A 19,840-nucleotide genomic window follows, 5' to 3' on the forward strand; every position below is an offset into this window, starting at 1 on the left:
TTTTTTTTTTTTTTTTTTTTTTTTTAGATTTATTTATTTATTTATTTATTTATTTGACAGAGAGAAATCACAAGTAGATGGAGAGGCAGGCAGAGAGAGAGAGAGAGAGGGAAGCAGGCTCCCTGCCGAGCAGAGAGCCCGATGCGGGACTCGATCCCAGGACCCTGAGATCATGACCTGAGCCGAAGGCAGCGGCTTAACCCACTGAGCCACCCAGGTGCCCTAAAGAACTAATTCTTTAAGAATTCTAGTTGATTGCTACATTGCTTCCTCCATTGTCTGGTATTGTTTTAAAGGGAGTGGAGGGGAGGCGCCAGGGTGGTTTAGTCGATTAAGGGCCTACCTTCACCTCAGGCCATGATCTTGAGGTTCTGGGATCGAGCCTCACATTGGGATCCCTGTTCAGCGGGGAGTCTGCTTGTCCTTCTCCCCTTCACTCCCTCATTTTATTAAGAAATAAAATTTTAATAAAAAAAAAGAATCAGAATTCTTTAAAAACAAAAAAGGGAGTAGAGAGGATGGATCATGGGATCATAGAAAGGATATACTCTGCTAGTGTAATAGTTTGAAGTACTTAAAAAAGAAAACCACATGTATCTTCTGAACAAAGATAGGAGTTAGTGAAATTTTATGCCATTATGAGAATGTATACAGTATTAAGCTATCATGAGATTTTGGTACTAGTTTAAATTATGGCACTAAAATTTTACTCAAAATGGGTAAATGCTGTCTCCTAAGAAACTTCATATCTAGAAACATTGATTTTTCTCTTTTCGTGTAAAAGAGAATTATGAAAATTTCTATTTTTAAACCACTTAAATCAATCTGATTCAGGTGTGTTTAGTATAAAATCTGAGAATAAAAAGATACAGTTTGTAAAGACCTTGTGGGTTTAAAGTGGCTTAAGTGATGATTTTTTTTTTAAACATTTTTTTTTAAAGATTTTATTTATTTATTTGACAGAGAGAGATCACAAGCAGGCAGAGAGGCAGGCAGAGAGAGAGGAGGAAGCAGGCTCCCCGCTGAGCAGAGAGCCCGATGCGGGCGCTCGATCCCAGGACCCCAACCCGAGCCGAAGGCAGCGGCCCAACCACTGAGCCACCCAGGCACCCCTTATGTGATGATTTTGTACTGCTTCATAGCTTTCTTAAACTTAAGATTAAATAGTTATTTTTATTTTGGTCTTAATTTTTTTTTGAAGATTTTATCTATTTATTTGAGAGAGAATGAGAGTACAGGAGAGTGGGGAGAGTTAGAGGGAGAAGCAGACACCCCACTGAGCTGGGAGCTGGATGCCGGACTTGATCCTGGGGCTCCATCCTGGGACTCCAGGATCATGACCTGAGCCAAAGGCAGTTGTTGTCCAACCAACGGAGCCTCCTAGGCGCCCTTTAATTTTTTTTTTTTTTTTTTTTTAAAGTAATCTCTACCCAGTGTGGGGCTGGAACCCACAACCCTGAGATCAAGAGTTGCAGGTTCCACCAACTGAACCAGCCAGGTGCCCCAAGGCCAAACACTTTTAAATACCTCAGTATATTTCTTGTTACTGCTGAGCACAGTGGGGACACTGTTCCCCAGCACTTGATTGCTGCTTGCTAGTATGTTTCGGTAACCAAATCTGTCTTCCTTTAATGAATTTTCGTACAGTTTAAAGAATAGTGTGATTAATTTGAAAAATTATCTTCCCAGCTAATTGATTTAGGAGGCAATATCTTTTGAGATTTACTTACAAGATCTTTCTGTTTATTTATATTTAAGTAGTAGGAAGCTGTTATTTCAAGATCACCCCTAAAACAAAGGTCCCAGTGCTTAAGGAGGAGAGTTTACCATATGTATTTACCTCTGATTACAGGTAGTATGTTTCTTTACCATTGCACACCAGGATACCTAAGGAGCTGGGTCTTATAGGTATTACAGGGGGTGTTGAAAGGAATCAGAGTCCATTTAAAAGTCCACTAGTTGTCTCAGTACAATGTTGGTAAAGTTAGAAATAAAGTTTTTGTTTGTTTGTTTGTTTGGTTGGTTGGTTTTTTTTTTTAGATTCTTCTTTAAGATAGATTTATTTTTAAAGAGGATTGGGGCAGAGGTCATGTGTATAATTTGAGAATGTCCTGAAGATATTTCTGTTAGTTTCTTCCTCATCTTAAGAATTACTAGTGTGGAGGGGTGCCGGGGTGTCTCAGTATGTTGTGTCTGCCTTCTGTTCAGGTCATGATCCCAGGGTGCTAGGATCATGCCTTGCGTCAGGCTCTTAGCTCAGTGGGGTCCCTGCTTCTCCCTCTCCCTCTGCCTGTGGCTCCCCTTGCTCGTGCCCATGTGTGCTCTCTTGGTCAAATGAGTAAGTAAAATCTTAAAAAAAAATGGAATTTACTGGTGTGGAATTGAAATTCAGTAAGTGTCTTTTCCATAATTGCTATTGTATTTAAGATACGTTGCATGTCAAGGGCTGCATGGTAGAATATTGCTTTTTGATACCCTAAACTCTTGACTATGCCCAAGATTTGTAGGGTATATTCTACCATTGTGGCGGTTGTGCCTAACTTGATAATACTTTCCTTTAAAAGTATGTATGTCTGAATTGCATAATATTTGTTTTTTCTTAACGTATTACCAGTGATTCTTGGCAACCATGTCATTTTTCTTGATAGTGTCACCTCAAAAAATTGTAATGATGTTTACCTGTTACATAGTACCTTTGTACTTGAAAAAAACTACAGTGCCTTTTAGGATTATTTTTAAAGGGAAGATTTAATGTAATTTTTGGAGAATCTCACAAGCGTGTCAGTCCCTTGGGGATATGTTTGAGTCTATTAGAGGAACTTTATCTGAATAACTCTACAGTCACTATTTGCCTATTTTCAGGATTTTTTTAAAGATGGTTGCACACATTTTTATACTGCTAAAACACTCTGCCTTTCCTTGCTTACAGAGTCCCAGTTTTCAAGACTCTTCCTTTTGGGATTTCTGTAGTAAACTGTTAGTGATCATTCATCTCTAACCTTCTCTGTCCTAAGGGGGACTGTGTTTGGCATTTAACTGGAGAACCTCAGGGGGTGTGGGTGAAGAGGTGGACAGGTTTCTTTGTAGACTTTCTGTCTTTTTGTCCTTTCTCTGCTAGGGAGGTCATGGAGTAAGAGATTTCCTTTCAATCTTGGCAATTTTCCAGGCTGAATGGGATGTTTCTAAAGTACTTCCAGGACTTGCTGACAAAAGAGGAAGATAAGCAATACAAATGGGAGCTCAAGCGGGTTTCTTTTTAAGGCACTCAGCTAGCGTAGGTTAAAAATAAAGGCCAGGAGAAAGTGAGTCAAATTAACATGGTGCCTTAGATTCATGAGCCTTTAGGTGAACTATTATTTAACATAAACAACATTATTTCTGTTAAATACTGAATCCTGAATTCACATTTGTATTGGAGATTGAAAACATACCAGTTTTTATAATTTCAAATATTCTTAATACCTGGTAAGGTAGGAATTTATGCTAGTTGAAGTATAGAACCTTGGTATACTTAAATTAGCAGTAGATTTCTCGTGTCTCTGTCTCAGCCAGTGATTTTCTGATTTTACCCACTTTAGTGGCTTGACTTTTTCTACAACAATGTTCTTGTGCTGTCTCGGTGGTCAGTTAATAGGAATTAATAAGAACAATTTTGAAAGCTATCAAAATGGGTAGGCAATAAAATATTAAGAATTTATAGTGCATTTTTTTGTGCATTTTAGAAAAATAAAGTGCTATAGGGACTATCTTACGTATTTCTCAGGCATGGGTAGAGTGAAATTGCTGTTTTGCGAGGAATTGAGAATTTTTTACTGTTAATGTTGGTAACAGTTCTCTTTTACTGATACAAGGGCTGTTTTGTTTCTTTCTATACCTTGGCTAGGTTAATCCTTTCTGAGCTTTAAGTTACAGTTCTTAGGCCTGATTAATTAATTCAAATGCTAACAGTCTTTGGTTTTATTGGAAAGCACAGTGACTTAAAGTTGGTGGCACGTTTTGCTTTACCATTTAGACTGCTTAAATATTATAGGCAATATAAGACCTGAAATACTCAATATTAAAAGTAAATAAACTGCCTTTCCCTGATCTTTTCTACTTTTACTGTAAAGATATGTTTCCTTTAAAGTCAAGATTTATTGGGGTGCCTGGGTGGCTCAGTCGGTGAAGCGTTTGCCTTCAGCTCAGGTCATGATTCCAAGGTCCTGGGATCCAAACTCTCATGGGGCTCCCTGCTCCACGGGGAGCCTGCTTCTCCCTCTGCCCCTCCCTCTCACTGTGCGCACTCACTCTCTAAATAAATAAATAAATAAAACCTTTTCAAAAAGTTTTTTATTTTTTTATTTTTATTTTTTATTTTTATTTTTTTAAGATTTTATTTATTTATTTGACAGAGAGAAATCACAAGTAGATGGAGAGGCAAGCAGAGAGAGAGAGAGGGAAGCAGGCTCCCTGCTGAGCAGAGAGCCCGATGCGGGACTCGATCCCAGGACGCTGAGATCATGACCTGAGCCGAAGGCAGCGGTTTAACCCACTGAGCCACCCAGGCGCCCCAAAAAAGTTTTTTATTTTTAAATTTTAATTATTTTTTTAAAGATTTTATTTATTTATTTGACAGAGAGCACAAGTAGGCAGAGAGGAGGCAGAGGGAGAGGGGGAAGCAGCCTCCCTGCTGAGCAGAGAGCTCGATGTGGGGCTCAATTCGAGGACCCTGAGATCATGACCTGAGCCGAAGGCAGAGGCTTAACTCACTGAGCCACCCAGGGGCCCCTAAAATGTTTTTTTAAAGTCAGATTTATAGAGGTATTATTTACATGCTGTATAGTTCTTTTGAATTTTGACAGATGCATGTAATACAAACATGACCACTGCAGTGAAGCTGTAGAATAGTTCCATCCCAGAACATTTCCTGGTGTCCCTTTGTAGTCAGCTTCGACTCTCAGCCCTTGATAACTTCTGTTCCTTCCCCACCCCCCTTGTAATTTAATCTTTTCAAGAATGCCATATTTTTTTTTAAGATTTTATTTATTTATTTGACAGAAAAATCACAAGTAGACAGAGAGAGAGAGAGGAAGGGAAGCAGGCTCCCTGCTGAGCAGAGAGCCCGATGTGGGGCTCAATCCCAGGACCCTGGGATCATGACCTGAGCTGAAGGCAGAGACTTGAACCCACTGAGCCACCCAGGCGTCCCTGCCATAAAATTTTTTAAAGGATTTATTTTGTTGTTGGGGGGTGGTGGTGGTAACACCTGGTTCGCTTGGTCAGTTAAGTGTCTGCCTTTGGCTCAGGTCATGACCCCAGGGTCCTGGGATCCACTCCCTGCTCACTGGGGAGCCTGTTTCTCCCTCTGCCTGACTTTTCCCTGCTTGTGCTCTCTGTATATCAAATAAATAAAATCTCTAAAAAAGAAAAAAGATTTTTAAAAAAATTCTTGAGAAATTTCTATACCTACTTTGTGGTTTGAACTCATGACCCCAAAATCAAGAGTTGCATGCTCCACCAACTGAGTCACCCAGGTGCTTTAAGAATGTCCTAAATTTAAAAAAAAAAATTGTAAAATGCACATAAAAGTTAACATTTTTACAATTCAGTGTACCAAGTACAGTTGATCCTTAAACAGTGTGGGGGTGGGGTGCTGACACCTCCCCCTGCCCCCTTTCGAAAACTTCGTATAACTTTTGACTTCCCTGAAACTTAACCATTAATAGCCAGCTGTTAATTGGAAGCCTTACAATAATACAAGTAGTCACTTAACAAATACCTTGTACGTTGTATGTATTATTTACTGTATTCTTACAATAAAATAGAGAAAAGAAAATGTTAAAGTCATAAGGAAGAGAAAATACATTTACAGTACTGTGCTGTATGTATTGTAAAAAAAAAAAAAATCTGCATGTAAGTGACTGGTCCAGTTCAAATTCGTGTTGTTCAGGGGTCAGCTGTATATTCATGATATTGTGCAACTGTCACCACTCTCTAGTTCCAGAATTTTTCATCACCCAGACAGAAACTCCGTACCCTTTAGGTCGTCACTTCCTACTCTCCCCTCTTCTCAGCCCCTGGCTATCATAAATCGACTTTCTGTATGGATTTACCTATTCTGGATATTTTATGTAAATGGAATCATGTGCAGTGTAGTCTCTTGTTTCTGGCCTCTTTCACTTGGCATAATGTTTTCAAGGTTCATAACTGTCTCAACTTTGTGGCAAGTATCAGTACTTCATTCCTTTTTATGGAATCATATGGAATCCATTGTATGGATATACCACATTTTTGATGGACATTTGAGTTTCTGTCTTTAGTTTATTGTAAATAGTTTTGTGATGAACATTCACATACACATTTTCGTGAGAAGGCCTGTTTTCAGCTCTTTGGGGCATATACCTAAGAGCGGATTTGCAGGGTCAAATGGTAATTTTTTGCTTAACTTGAAGAAGTGCCAAGTTTTTTTGAATTGGTTGTACCATTTTACATTCCCATCAGTTATATTTGAAGATAACATTTTCTCAGTATATTTGCAGCACTGGTAAATTTTTTCTTTCTTTCTTTCTTTTTTTTAAAATTTATGACTGTCCTAGTGGGTGTGATTTCTCAGTATGGTTTTGATTTACATTTTGCTAATCACTAATGATGAGCAGTTTTTCATGTGCTTATTGGCTTTCTATCTTTGGAGAAATACAGCTGTTAAAATCTTTAGCCCATTTAAAAAATTGGATTGTCTTTTTATTGAGTTATAAGAGTTCTTTATATATTTTGGATATTAGACTCTTGGAAGATATATGATTTGCAAACATTTGCCGATTTTGTGAGTTGTCTTTTCACTCTGTTGAGAGTGCCCTTTGATGCGATAAAAATAAGGCTTTTAAAGTGCTTATTTTTATAAAAATTACTTTTATAAAATAAAAATTCAGAATTCATTTAAATATATTGCTGAGACCAGCCCTTTCTAATTTTGATGGCTTTTCTGTGTCTGTACAAGTTACTCTTTTTTTTTTTTTAAAGATTTTATTTATTTATTTGACAGAGAGAAATCACAAGTAGGCAGAGAGGCAGGCAGAGAGAGAGAGGAGGAAGCAGGCTCCCCGCTGAGCAGAGAGCCCGATGCGGGACTCGATCCCAGGACCCTGAGATCATGACCTGAGCTGAAGGCAGCAGCTTAACCCACTGAGCCACCCAGGCGCCCCACTCTTTTTTTTTTTTTAAGATTTTATTTATTTAATTTGAGAGAGATACAAAAAGACCACGTGTGTGCATGATCCCACAGATAGGGGGAGAGAAAGGGGGAGGGGCAGACTCCCTGCTGAGTAGGGAGCCAATGCCAGGTGGTATCCCAGGACCGATCATGACTTGAGCCAAAGGCCGATGCTTAACCAACTGAGCCACACAGGCACCCCCATGAAAGTTACTCTCTTTTTTAAAAAAGATTGTATTTATTTATTTGACAGAGATCACAAGCAGGCAGAGCAGTAGGCAGAGAGAGGGAGAAGCAGGTTCCCTGCTGAGCAGAGAGCTCGATGTGGGACTTGATCCCAGCATCCTGGGATCATGACCTAAGCTGAATATAGAGGCTTAAACCCACTGAGCCACCCAGGCACCCCCATAAAAGTTACTCTTAAGATCATATGCACAGGAGTGCCTGGGTGGCTCAGTGGGTTAAGCGACTGCCTTCAATTCAGGTCATGATACTGAAGTCCCAGCATGAGTCCCGCATCAGGCTCCTTGCTCGGCAGGGAGTCTGTTTCTCCCTCTGCCTCCCCCCACTTTCATGCTCTCCCTTTCTTTCTCATTCTCTCTCTCTCAAAAAAGTAAATAAAATCTTAAAAAAAAAAAAAGATCATTTGCACAGATCACATTTTAGTAGGGAAGTTTAATGTAGAAGACTAATTTTTACTTAAATAATTGTAATTTATTTAATTTAAATAATTGTAATTAGTTGAACCAAGATCATCATCTAGTCTGTCTGTACCCCTCCCTTCTCTGTGCTGCAACCACTATGCTTTTCTCTTTTCCCTATGAAAGTGTATGGTGTAAGGTAGTACCCTCTGCTAACATCTCCAACAAGTGAGCAAATTGAAGCTAGTATATAACTACTAAGTGCCAAGTGTGGTACATACTTTGAGAGTTGGAGGAAGGAGCTGGATAATGGGATTTTTTTTTTTTTTTTAAATTCCAGAGCGTTTTACTCCTAATTGGGACTTCAGCTGACTTTACAGTTCTTTTCTTTCTAGATGATAAATTCTTACAGGGTTGGAGCCATCTTAGTTCACCTTTTGGAGTATTAGCTCTTAGTTGATGCTCTTGTAGCAAATGATGAAGAAAATACTGATTCTGATAGACTGCTTTGGAGAGGAAGTGTGGGTTGAAGAAAAGTAACTGTTCATTTAGCTTAGGGAACTATATTCCACAGTTGAGAGAAAGACCTCAGTTATGGTGATGGGCGATCATTTAGTCAGCAGGTAATTTGTGTCATCTAGGCTCTTGGGGGTATGTGATACGCAACACTGAGAATCTCCTGCCGTTCTGCTATTTACAGTCTCCTGGCAGAACACATTTAAATAAGCTTCTCAATGGGGTCCCTGGGTGGTCCAGTCACTAAGCTTCTGCCTTCAGATCTGTGTCAGGCTCCGCTCAGCAGAAAGTCTGCTTCTCCCTCTCCCTCTCCCCCTGCTTGTGTTTCCTCTCCCACTGTCTCTCTGTCAAAAAAAAAAAAAAAGAAAAAAAAAATCTTTAAATAAGCTTTTCATATCATCTAAGAGCTAAAGGAACTCAGGGTTTTCTGGTAGCACATCTATAGCAGGACTACTACTACCCCTACTCAGGGAAATCAGAAACTTTCCAAAGGAAAGCTGAAGCGTGGAGGATAAAGAGAAATAAGCTAGGGTCAGCAAAGAGGACAAAGCCATTCCAGACTGACTGGCTGAGCAAGGTGATTCTTTCCGTGGCAGTGAAAGATTAGGATGGATGGTGCATAGCGTGTAAAAGGGGTGGTTGGTAGAGATGTAGCTAAAAAGGGAAGTGAGGTACATACCTATGATAAGGTAGTGAGAGGATATCAGATTTGTGTTTTATGAAGCTAATCTTGGAATGTGGAGGAGAAATGGGACAGACAAGAGAATTGGAAGTGGGAAACATACTGTCTGATCAAATAGTGCCATTTATTAGAAAGTAGTGGTTAGATGATGGCACCATTTATTAAAATGGGGATTCCAGGTAGAAAGGAGCAAGTTACGTTTGAGGAATCAGAACTTTTATTTGTTTATTCATTCATTCATTTATTTATTTATTTATTTTAAGGATTTTATTTATTTATTTCACAGAGAGAGACCATGAGAGGGAACACAAGCTGGGGGAGTAGGAGAGGGAGAAGCAGGCTCCCTGCTGAGCATGGAGCCTAATGCAGGACCCTGGGATCATGTCATGACCTCAGCTGAAGGCAGACACTTAACCAACTGAGCCACCCAGGTGCCCCAAGCTGGTGGTTGTGGTTTTTTTTTTTTTTTTTTTTTTTTAAAGATTTTATTTATTTATTTAAATATTTCTTTTTCTTTTTTCTTTTTTTTTTATTTGACAGAGAGAGATCACAAGTAGGCAGAGAGGCAGGCAGAGAGAGAGGGGGAAGCAGGCTACCTGCTGAGCAGAGAGCCGGATGCGGAGTTTGATCCCAGGACCCTGAGATCATGACCCGAACTGAAGGCAGAGGATTAACCCACTGAGTCACTCAGGCACCCCAAGATTTTATTTATTTATTTGACAGAGTGAGAGAGCCCAAGCAGGCAGAGCAGCAGAGGGAGAGGGAGAAGCAGGCCCCCCACTGAGCAGGGAGCCCGATGCAGGGCTTGATCCCAGAACCCTGGGATCATGACCCAAGCTGAAGGCAGTCGCTGAACCAACAGCCACCCAGCCCCCCCCCCCCCCCCGAGTTGTTTTTTAAACAGTTGGGTACATAGATCTGGATCTCGGAGTTGACATCAATGATGGAGGCCTAGATCTAGGATTCGATGTCATACAGGTGGTAAATATTGCCATCGGCATGGATTGAGTGAGATAGAATAGAGAGCCTAGGGTCAGGCTTCAAGACATCTCAAGATTTTGGGGTTTGGTAGGGGAGGCTGAGCAAGCTCTCAGAAGTTCCTGAGAAAGTAGAACCAGGTAGGAAGAAATATAGAGTACTTCCTCCCATAAACCAAAGGGAGGGAACAATCTTTGATTACTTTGAATTCTCACGATCCCAGCACAGAGGGTTATTGTAAGAATTTTAAAAAGAGGTTTTCATTCAGGCCACCTCATTCCTCTGCAAGGCACCTTTGTGCAGGCCACAACCTGCTTAACCCTACTTAGCAGCCCTGTGAAAGCTGCTGAGAGGATGAGTAAGATAAAGCCTGAGGTATGAGTTTAGCAACCTGGGCTCATAGTTGGTTTTGCTGAAAGTAGTGGGGCAGAAGTTGGATCAGTGGATTGAGGAGCCAGTAAAGGTGAAAAAACAGGGTGGGGAGTAGGGACAACTCTTTTAAGTTTGCAGAGTGATGGCAGATTGTTCGGTGGAGGGTCTTGTGGGATTGGTGGAATTTTTCTGTTTGTTTTCTAATATTTTAAAAAATATGTTTTTGTATTTTTAAATGGGAGACATCAGAAAATTTTACGTGTGTAAAGAGAAGAATCAGTTCAATGGGAAAGGAGAAAAAGGTATTGGTAAAATTAAGAGAAGGTGGAAGTAGATGGAATCCCATTCAAGGCCTAGAATTGGGTCCAGATATGTGATGGTGTCTTTTTTTTTTTTTTTTCTTAGTGACGTAGAGAGAACATGAGAGAATTCGTGTGTGTGTGTGTAGTGGGGTTAGGAGAGTAAGTCATTAAATACGTATATGTGGTCGTTTTAAAACTCAAGCAATCTGGTCTCCATCCCCCTCTCCCCTGCCCCAAGGAGAAATAAAATAGCTGCTTTAGGAAAATTAAGTCTTTATCTAGTAATTTCCAAATTAATATAGATGAAGAGTAAGGTACTCATTAGACTGAATGGGAAGCTTTTTGTTATTCTGGATTTGCCTTCAAAATACTAACTTTTTAGTGATGCCTAAGATATGGTAGTTTCCTCTTTGGTGTGATGGTCCCTGACCTTCTCATGTGATGAAGGTGAAATCACTTGTCAATACAAACTGTATTAGAAATTGATGAAATTAAAGCTTTGAGTTTGAGAAATAAAGATATATTATCACCCCCCCACCCCCAAATGGGGCAGGTCTGGATAATGCATGTAGTGAATGGGAGATGACTGTTGGAGGACTTGGGGATGTGGTGCTTACTTAGGGATGATGGATAATTGATACTAGGGTTTATCCAGGGTTGGAGTTTTAACAGATTGGTGTGAGGAAAAATATTAAGGGAGGTTAAGGGGATTGGCAAGAGTGTTACTAAACTGTAAGCTGAAAGAAGAAAGTGAGGAAGGAAGAAAGTACTTGACTGGGAAAAAGAGTCACTGGAATTCAAGTTACTTAAACAAACCAACCAACCAAAAGCAAGGTGGTATTGAGAGAGTGTGAGTAGATAGTTGTCAAAAGTAAGTCATCGGGGGACATTGAGCAAGATGAACTAAAAAGGGGTTATGGAATTTTAGAGACAAGTAGGCCACAAATGGAAGCTCCTACTGTGGCAGGAATAGATTCATTGGAAGTGCTGATGGTGGAACCCAGGTTACAGTGGATTCAAAAGTGAGCAAAGATAAGTTTAAGGTAAAATTTCCCCAAGAGTTGTGGCTGTGAAGAGTCTAGACAATGAGAATTAGAAGGGAAAAGGGTATTAAAATTTTGCCTCCCCCCACCTTTTTAAAAGTAATCTCCATGTCCCAATTGTGGGGCTTGAACTCATGACCCCAAGATCTAGAGTTTCATTTCTTTTTTTTTTTTTTTTTTTTTAAGATTTTATTTATTTATTTGACAGAGAAATCAAAAGTAGGCAGAGAGGCAGGCAGAGAGACGGGGAAGCAGGCTCCCTGCTGAGCAGAGAGTCTGATGTAGGGCTCGATCCCAGGACCCTGAGATCATGACCTGAGCCGAAGGCAGAGGCTTAATCCACTGAGCACCCAGGCATTCTGATTTTGACTTTTTGTTGTTGAAAGACTCAAGGGTGCTCATGTGTGGCCAAGCGATGAGCAGTAGCAAAGTGGGAGATCCACAGGATACCTCAGAAAATAGGGGCAACATAGGGATTCAGAGCGTTGCTTTAGATAGAACATTTACTTTTTCCATGATGTGAAGTTGATGGGAAGAAGGTCTGTGTGTGAACATGTGGGTAAATTTCTGGGTTTAGGGGCGCCTGGGTGGCTCAGTGGGTTAAGCCGCTGCCTTCGGCTCAGGTCATGATCTCAGGGTCCTGGGATCGAGTCCCGCGTCGGGCTCTCTGCTCAGCAGGGAGCCTGCTTCCCTCTCTCTCTCTCTCTCTGCCTGCCTCTCCATCTACTTGTGATTTCTCTCTGTCAAATAAATAAATAAATAAAATCTTTTAAAAAAAAAAAATAAAAAAAAAAAATAAATTTCTGGGTTTACTGGAAGGAACTTGGCAGACTCTGGTGGAGTGCTCAAGAACTTGAAAGTTAAACAAATGAATCTGAGTTGTCTTGCTCTGTTTTTTTACTAGATGTGCAGCTTTTGGTCAGTTATGGAATCTTACTTATGTGTAAGATGGTAATTTATGGTCTTTAATGATCATAAGAGGATGATGTTAAAGATGAAGTACTAAATATATGTAAACTGCTTGGCTCATTAGCTTATCAGATATGGTAGGAGCTCAAAGCTGCTACACCTTATTATTGAAAGTGCTATAGAAAAATGGCTTGCATTTTTTAGGAAGCAGGAATGTGGAAGGTCATGTACCATGAATGTGGAGGAGCTGGGGAAAGAGGAAGGTGCAAAAAGTTTGAAAACTGTTTTGGAAAGGAGAGAACACTGGCTAGGGAAGCATGGTCTAAGCAAGTATACATGGTCTAAGCAAGTATTGAAGACCCAGTTGTAGTCTGAGAACTACCTGGGGGTGGCACATTGACCAGCCTTTACATTGAGGACAATTGTGCCTGTGAAGCAAAGCTTAAAATCTAATACAGTACTCTCCTAGAGTTGCTTTGTTTGTCCCTTCCGGTTAATATGGTTAGAGGTCAATTAATAGAGGGTGTGGTTGAGATTCCTTAGAAGGGAAATTATACTGAAGGCAGATCTTTACTATGTTTGCTTAAGATGTTATTAAAAAAAACTTACAATCTTTAAAATTTTGGGTTAAAGCATAGTCAGTGATTTTAAATATAGATGCAGAGTTAGTGGGAACATAGTCCATAAGACCAGCTTTCCTTCTGATACTAGTTCCAAGTTTAGGGGTCCCCAAGGATACTCTTAGGTTGGATAAGTCACCAGAATGACTTGCTGAACTCATTGAAAACTGTTCTACTCATGGTTACAGTTTATTACAGCTAAAAGTCAGATTGAAATCAGCTACTGTTAAAAGCCCATGAATAGCAAGAGTCCAGGAAAGTTTCGAATGTGGAGCTTCCAATTGTCCTTTCCTTGTGAAGTTATGAACACAGTATTACTCTTCTGGTGTTGATGTGTGATACACAGTATGTATGGAGTATTATCAAGCATGGAAGCTTGCCCCAGCATTGGTGTTTAGGGTTTTTCATTGGGACTACATGACTGACTGTCTATATGCGTGAAGTTAGTTTCCAGCCCTTTTGGAGGTTGAGTTGGCCCTTGGGACTCAGAGCCCCTTCACCCTCATAAATCACATTGTTAATGTTCTGGTGTGGGCCAAAACCCCCAGATGAATAAGGACACTTTTTTTAGTGTCACATTCTAGGACTTCAGAGATTACCTTCCAGAAGCCGAGGGTAAAGGCCAGACAGACCTCCTTTGGTGTTGGTGAAATTATTTACAGTTTTACAAACATAATTAAATGTATTTTATTTTATTTTATTTTATTTTTTTTTTTTTTTAAAGATTTTATTTATTTATTTGTCAGAGAGAGAGTGAGTGAGAGCGAGCACAGGTAGACAGAGTGGAAGGAAGAGTCAGAGGGAGAAGCAGGCTCCCTGTGGAGCAAGGAGCCCGATGTGGGACTCGATCCCAGGACGCTGGGATCATGACCTGAGCCGAAGGCAGCTGCTTAACCAACTGAGCCACCCAGGCGTCCCAATTAAATGTATTTTAATATTTTGAGTCTACATTGCTGTTTAGTTGAGTTTGATTAGTGATTGAAAATTGGTAACAAAGAACCCATAAATCATTAAGATTTGATATTATATACACTTAAGTAGCTAAGGAAGTTTCATCAAGAAATTATGTTAACTTAATATTTCAGTGTTGCAAAACTGATAAAAATTCATAATTTTGGCATGGTGGTTCAGTTCTGTTTTAATAAATTTGAACTTAGATTTTCTCTTGTGGGAAGAGTTTTGAATAATGAAGTCCATGAGCCTCCTGAATGAATTTTTTAGCCATAGATTCATATTTTAGAGCATAGTTTCACCTTTTCTTCTATTCCTCATGAAAGCGTATATGAATCCAGGTGAGTAACAGGCATCATAGGGATGACCTTGAATTTATTTCTACAAGATAAATCCTTTTCAAGTGGTATTAACTGTTAGTAATGAAAAACTCACAGCATATTCTACAGCTACTTTATGACAGAGACATATTTTTGCGCACCATTGCTTTAGAGAATAAATGCATTCCCACCTCATTGGCTTAAGGGCAAATCTCATTTCCTGGTTGATATTCATTACCAATTAGATCTCACCGTCAGAGCAAAAATCCCTTAATAAGCTTAGTTAAAAGCAACTTGAAGCAATATGATGCTTATTCCAGTGGCACCACTAAGTGTGCTGTTTGCATCAAGTCATTTTGGGGTGCTTTATGGAAATGCTTCCCATAGGGAATTCCCTAATTTAATACTTGCAGAGTGGTGCTTTTTTTTTGGGGGGGGGGTGCCTTTTAGTGCTTACATGAACTGGATGAGACCACATGTAGCCAGGAGATACTGCATCCCCTAGCACATGGTGGATTGTCGATGTGAGGTCTGAGGATTTGGGTCATTCAAAATAAATGGCCTCTCAGATTTATTACATTTTCAGTACAATGAGAATAGGTAACTAAATGAGCGGTGACTATATTTGCATGTGGTTTGTATGTTACAGTTAACATTTAAATTCTCTTATGTACTAAAAAGTTTTTTGGTTGCCACCTTAAGCCTCTCTATCTTCAGAGGCACAGAGTGGCTTTCCATCTCAATTTTTGCTTCAGCATTCGAACCCTAGAGGGCCATAGTACGACTAAAAGCACCTAACCCATGAATGATATTTGCTTCATGTTTGAACAACAAATGTTTTAACCCACTGTCTTCACTAATATTGTAACTACTGTCTTACAGATTGACTTGATGCAAAACATCACAAAGGCTCCATATTATACAGTATGCGATTTTTGAGGTATGAGCTTTAGAAACTTACCTCTCATGTGGCATGTACATCAGGCTTTAACTTCACTTTAATCATTTGGGGGAAATTTATGCATTTCTTTTTTTTCTCTCTCTCTCCATAATATTTTTAGAATATTAAAGGGGCTGTGGAGGTATTTTTGATCCTTGCTAGTATGATTCTTAGTTTTAACAGATACATTTTATTCTTATCACTAAACAGACACTAATTCTGGCAGATGATAGCTTTTTCAGCCCTTATAACTGGCTTAACATTTATACCTGCCTCTTTGAATTCAAATCTGTTTTTTGTGCCTTTGATTGCCTCATTTTAAGTGCTCATTTCCGTTCATTAACAGTTTTCTATTTCTTGGACTGGGTGGTGGTGGTGGTGCTAACAGCCTGGTACTGACTTTTTTTGAGACCTTAGCAGTCTTGATATTTTTAAAAAAATCAAGATTTCATATAAATGCGGAACCATTTTGTGCTTTTGGGTTCAGACTACCTATAACTTGAATTCTGGTTGGAAATGTTTTGATTAGTTTGTTTTAAAAGAGTGTGGCAACTGGTGAGTTTTAGACAGTTCTAAGACTAGTTTTAACCCTAGTGATTTTGTTGTTGTTATATTTCTGAAAACCCAAACTCTGAGTGGGGGGAAACACTTGGTGTTCATAACTCATGGGATTTAAAAACCTGTATTTCTAATAAATTGGGAAGTTGTTCCCATTCTTTTTTTCTTTTTTTCCAGTTTAGTTTGAAATCAAATGCTTTTGTAGATAGAAGTGGATTTGTTGGTAGGACATTGCTTAATTTCTTCACTGAAGAACTTAAAACCATATTGGGTATGAAAACTTGTTTTGGTTGTATTCTTGTGCTCTTGAGCTGTATATATATTATTTGTCTGTTAGACTGGAATACTAAACTTCAGTTTAGTATTAACGGTATTAGTAACTTTTTTTTTTTTTTAAGATTTGTTTGTTTATTTGAGAGGAGGGGCAGAGGGAGAGGGAATCCTAAGAATACTGTCTGCTCAGTGTAGAGCCTGATATAGGACTTGATCTCAGAACTCTGAAAACGTGACCCGAGCTGAAACCAAATCAGGCACTTAATCGACTGCACCACCCGGGTGTGCCCCAGGGTCTTCGTAACTTTAAGCATACCCTGTAAGCTAAGTATTTCTTAAGAATTGAGTATCTGATTTAAGCCTCATAACAACTTTACAGGTGAGGTAGGTATTCTCCCCATTTTACGCAAGAAACAGCTAAGGCGTGGAGATTACCTTGTACAAAATCCCACTTAACTTATCTGTGTGGGAGCTGGGATTTGAGCCAAATCTTTTTTTAACCCATATTCTCTGCTGCCTTATGTTTACAGCTATGTCACCAAAAAAATGATTCTTACACTTAACTCTTAGTAGTAAGAGTAGTATATGTGATAAATAAACATAATTTAAGCAGGAAATTCAGACATTTAGATACTGGTAGATTTTTGTTATCTTGTATGCATTCATTTGCTAGCAGCTTACTTAACCAGGTTCAGTTAGGTGTCATACAGATAGATAGACAAGTTCAGAATATGTCAGAGAAGCTCTTAAGCCCCTCTTTATTTTTCATTTCCTGTCCAGAAATTTATGGTATGTTATGGTTTATTGTAGGTGCACATTTAATGTGCTATTTTTAGAAACATGGTAGGTGCTGTTACATTCATTTTTTTAAAAAGCTGTCATGCTCCATTTAGTGTTAATGGTACTTAAATGCTTATAGATTCAGTATGCTTAGAAAAAAGTTCTCATACCTTTTTTTTTTTTTTGAAAATCCAAAAGTTATATTTTTTCACTTATTGGAAATACTGAGCTTTCTTGACAATCGAACCCTAGATGTTTAAAGAAGAGGCTCCATTATGAAGCCTTAGTTATTTTCATATGCTAGGATCATGGAATTTTACCACGTTTGCAATTGAGAGCCTTTAGGAATAATTTAGATTTGTGCCACTTATCCAAGTTTAATTGGACCTCTTGTTTGCTTTCTGTATTAACAGTGGTTTCAGTAAGTATAGACCAGGTTGTCTGACCGAGCTTATGCTAAGTTTCATGGTTCAGAATTTTTGTGAGTGGAGGCAAAGAAAAAATGATAAATTGAAATATATAAACAAACATTGAAGTCATTTTTTATAAGAGGAAGGAATCACAAGGATTGAGGAATAGGCTTGTTCTGCTTTTGCCAATGTCCTCAAGTTTCCCAAATAATTGTGAGTTCAGAACCTTTTGAACCTTCTTTTTAGTACATACCATAAAAGTGATTTTTTCCAGAAAGTTGTTCCTCTCAGTAGTAGTATCAACAGGAGAGAAGCTTTTCTCTTGGTATTTTTCATATGTTATTTTTCATATAGTGTTGTCTTATTTCTTGATGCTTTATGTTTGATGGTGGGAAAAATAAGGCTCATGAAAATTATGAAACTCAGCTCCTGGTTGGCCTAATGAGGCATAGAACTGATCCTTAGATAAGGATAAGGACTCGTTTTACCCTGGGGCTGTACCACTTGTTTGTTAATGGCTTAGTATCAGGGATTATTCTTCACAGTACTTGACTTTTAAATAGATGATGGACTGCAACCTTCAAATTCAGCTTTATTGGATTCCTGATACTTTATTTTTCTCACTTTTTATAATTTTGATAGTCTCTGTAGGTAAGGAATCTTCAGTGAAGTCTCCAATACATTAAAATAATCTTACTTTCTAACTAATGTGTTTTTATATCCTATCAAGTTTGCTTTCAAATCATTCTATAATTTCCTTTCCCACCAGATAATCCCCCCAAAATTAGGAATTCAGGTGAGAGAGAGAGAATATGCCACATGGCCCCTCCCTTGTATGTTGCCAGTGCTTTTTACTTTTATGACTGGGAATACTGTAATTTTTCCACTGACCAACCTCTCCTGGGAGGAGAGCTGAGGAAGAGTGATTCCTTTTATCAAATCATGTATCCTGGACCAGGGTGATCAAATGTCTTGGTTTGCCTTGGACTGAAAGTCGGGGGCGGGGGGAGGTTCATGGACATAGAATTTCCATTGCTGAAATTATTAACTCTTGAACACAGAAGGATGAGTTGGTCACTCTAATCTGGGTAGTTATCCATATATCTTAATGGGTCTGTAGAATAGAAAGGGCTAAAAACCTGGCATTTCTGCATTCACTGACAGTCCCTTCCCTCTTGAAAGACTTCTGTTGGAGTGCTTATTTATTACTAGTAATGATTTAAAAATTAGAGTGGTAGGAGAGGCTTGAATAAAGATTTATGATTTGGGCTATGAAAATATTTGTTTAAAGTTAATCTTATATTCTTCTTTCTTTGCAGAACTGATAGTGCATCAGCCGACCCAGATACTTTAAAATATTCTTCATCCAGAGATCGGGGTGGGTCTTCTTCTTATGGACTGCAACCTTCAAATTCAGCTGTGGTGTCTCGGCAAAGGCACGATGATACCAGAGTCCACACTGACATACAGAATGACGAAAAGGGTATATATGCTTCCTTTATTGTTAGAGGCATGTTTTTTGGGTTGTTTTTTAACGTACCAGCTTTTCCCTTGCCTCCTCTTTCCCTCTCTTTTTCTCCCCTATTTCTCTTTTTTTTTTAATATGCTTAAAATAAAAATATTTAAGTACAGTGCTGTTTTTGAAACTTCTTAAGTTTACTCCCTTCATTAAAAACTTTTTAAAATTTTCGTACATTATAATATACATAGGCAGTTTCCTTGTCATCCAAAATATCACAAAGGCAAAGTAGTCTCCTGACTACTATTTCTCCTCTAGATTTCTAAAAGTTTTTAAAGTGCAATTATATTTCTCTTCTCTTCTGCGGATGAACAAAATGAAAACAAGATGATTTCAAAGCAGGTAGCACAATGGAAGTATAGAAGAAAGGCTGTATGTGGGTAGTGTGGTTCTGAACTGTCAGAAATTGATTGAGTAAAGCAAAGAGCCCTATTCAAGTAAGGTAAATGTTGCTGTTTTTAGGTGGCTACAGTGTCAATGGAGGATCTGGGGAAAATACTTATGGTCGGAAGTCGTTGGGGCAAGAGCTGAGGGTTAACAATGTGACCAGCCCTGAGTTCACCAGTATTCAGCATGGCAGTCGTGCGTTAGCCATCAAAGACATGAGGAAATCACAGGGTAAGATTGGGCCAACTGGGGGCCAGTCTGCCTCCACATTTGTATTGCCTTACAAACACCTGTATCCCCTTTTTCCTGGACACCGTATTTCTTACTAATGCTTTTGCACACATGAATGGTTTGTTTACTTCGAGTTGAAAAACATGTACAGATTCACATTGAGTAACGCAAAGAGCCCTATTAAAGTAAGGTAAATGTTGCTGTTTTTAGGTGGCTACA

The 19,840-nt window shown here is 39.0% G+C and overlaps 1 protein-coding gene across 4 annotated transcripts in view; it reads left to right on the forward strand.

Annotated features, from left to right (window-relative positions):
- The window catches only part of SMG1 (SMG1 nonsense mediated mRNA decay associated PI3K related kinase), a 108,497-nt gene that overhangs the window by 12,378 nt on the left and 76,279 nt on the right, over positions 1-19,840 (forward strand). For 3 of the 4 annotated variants that reach the window (XR_009349338.1, XM_059155179.1, XM_059155180.1), the window contains exons 2-3: positions 18,804-18,967; positions 19,466-19,621. Coding sequence is in view for 3 of the 4 variants with exons in the window: in XM_059155179.1 (XP_059011162.1) it covers positions 18,804-18,967; positions 19,466-19,621 (320 nt within the window). In the remaining variant the exon portion in view is untranslated. Of the gene's footprint in view, positions 1-15,405; positions 15,464-18,803; positions 18,968-19,465; positions 19,622-19,840 lie in introns of all 4 variants that reach the window. The other variant, XM_059155181.1, reaches the window with a different exon arrangement.

This window comes from Mustela lutreola, chromosome 17 (assembly GCF_030435805.1).
Source record: "Mustela lutreola isolate mMusLut2 chromosome 17, mMusLut2.pri, whole genome shotgun sequence".
In the NCBI taxonomy this organism is placed as follows: Eukaryota; Metazoa; Chordata; class Mammalia; order Carnivora; family Mustelidae; genus Mustela; species Mustela lutreola.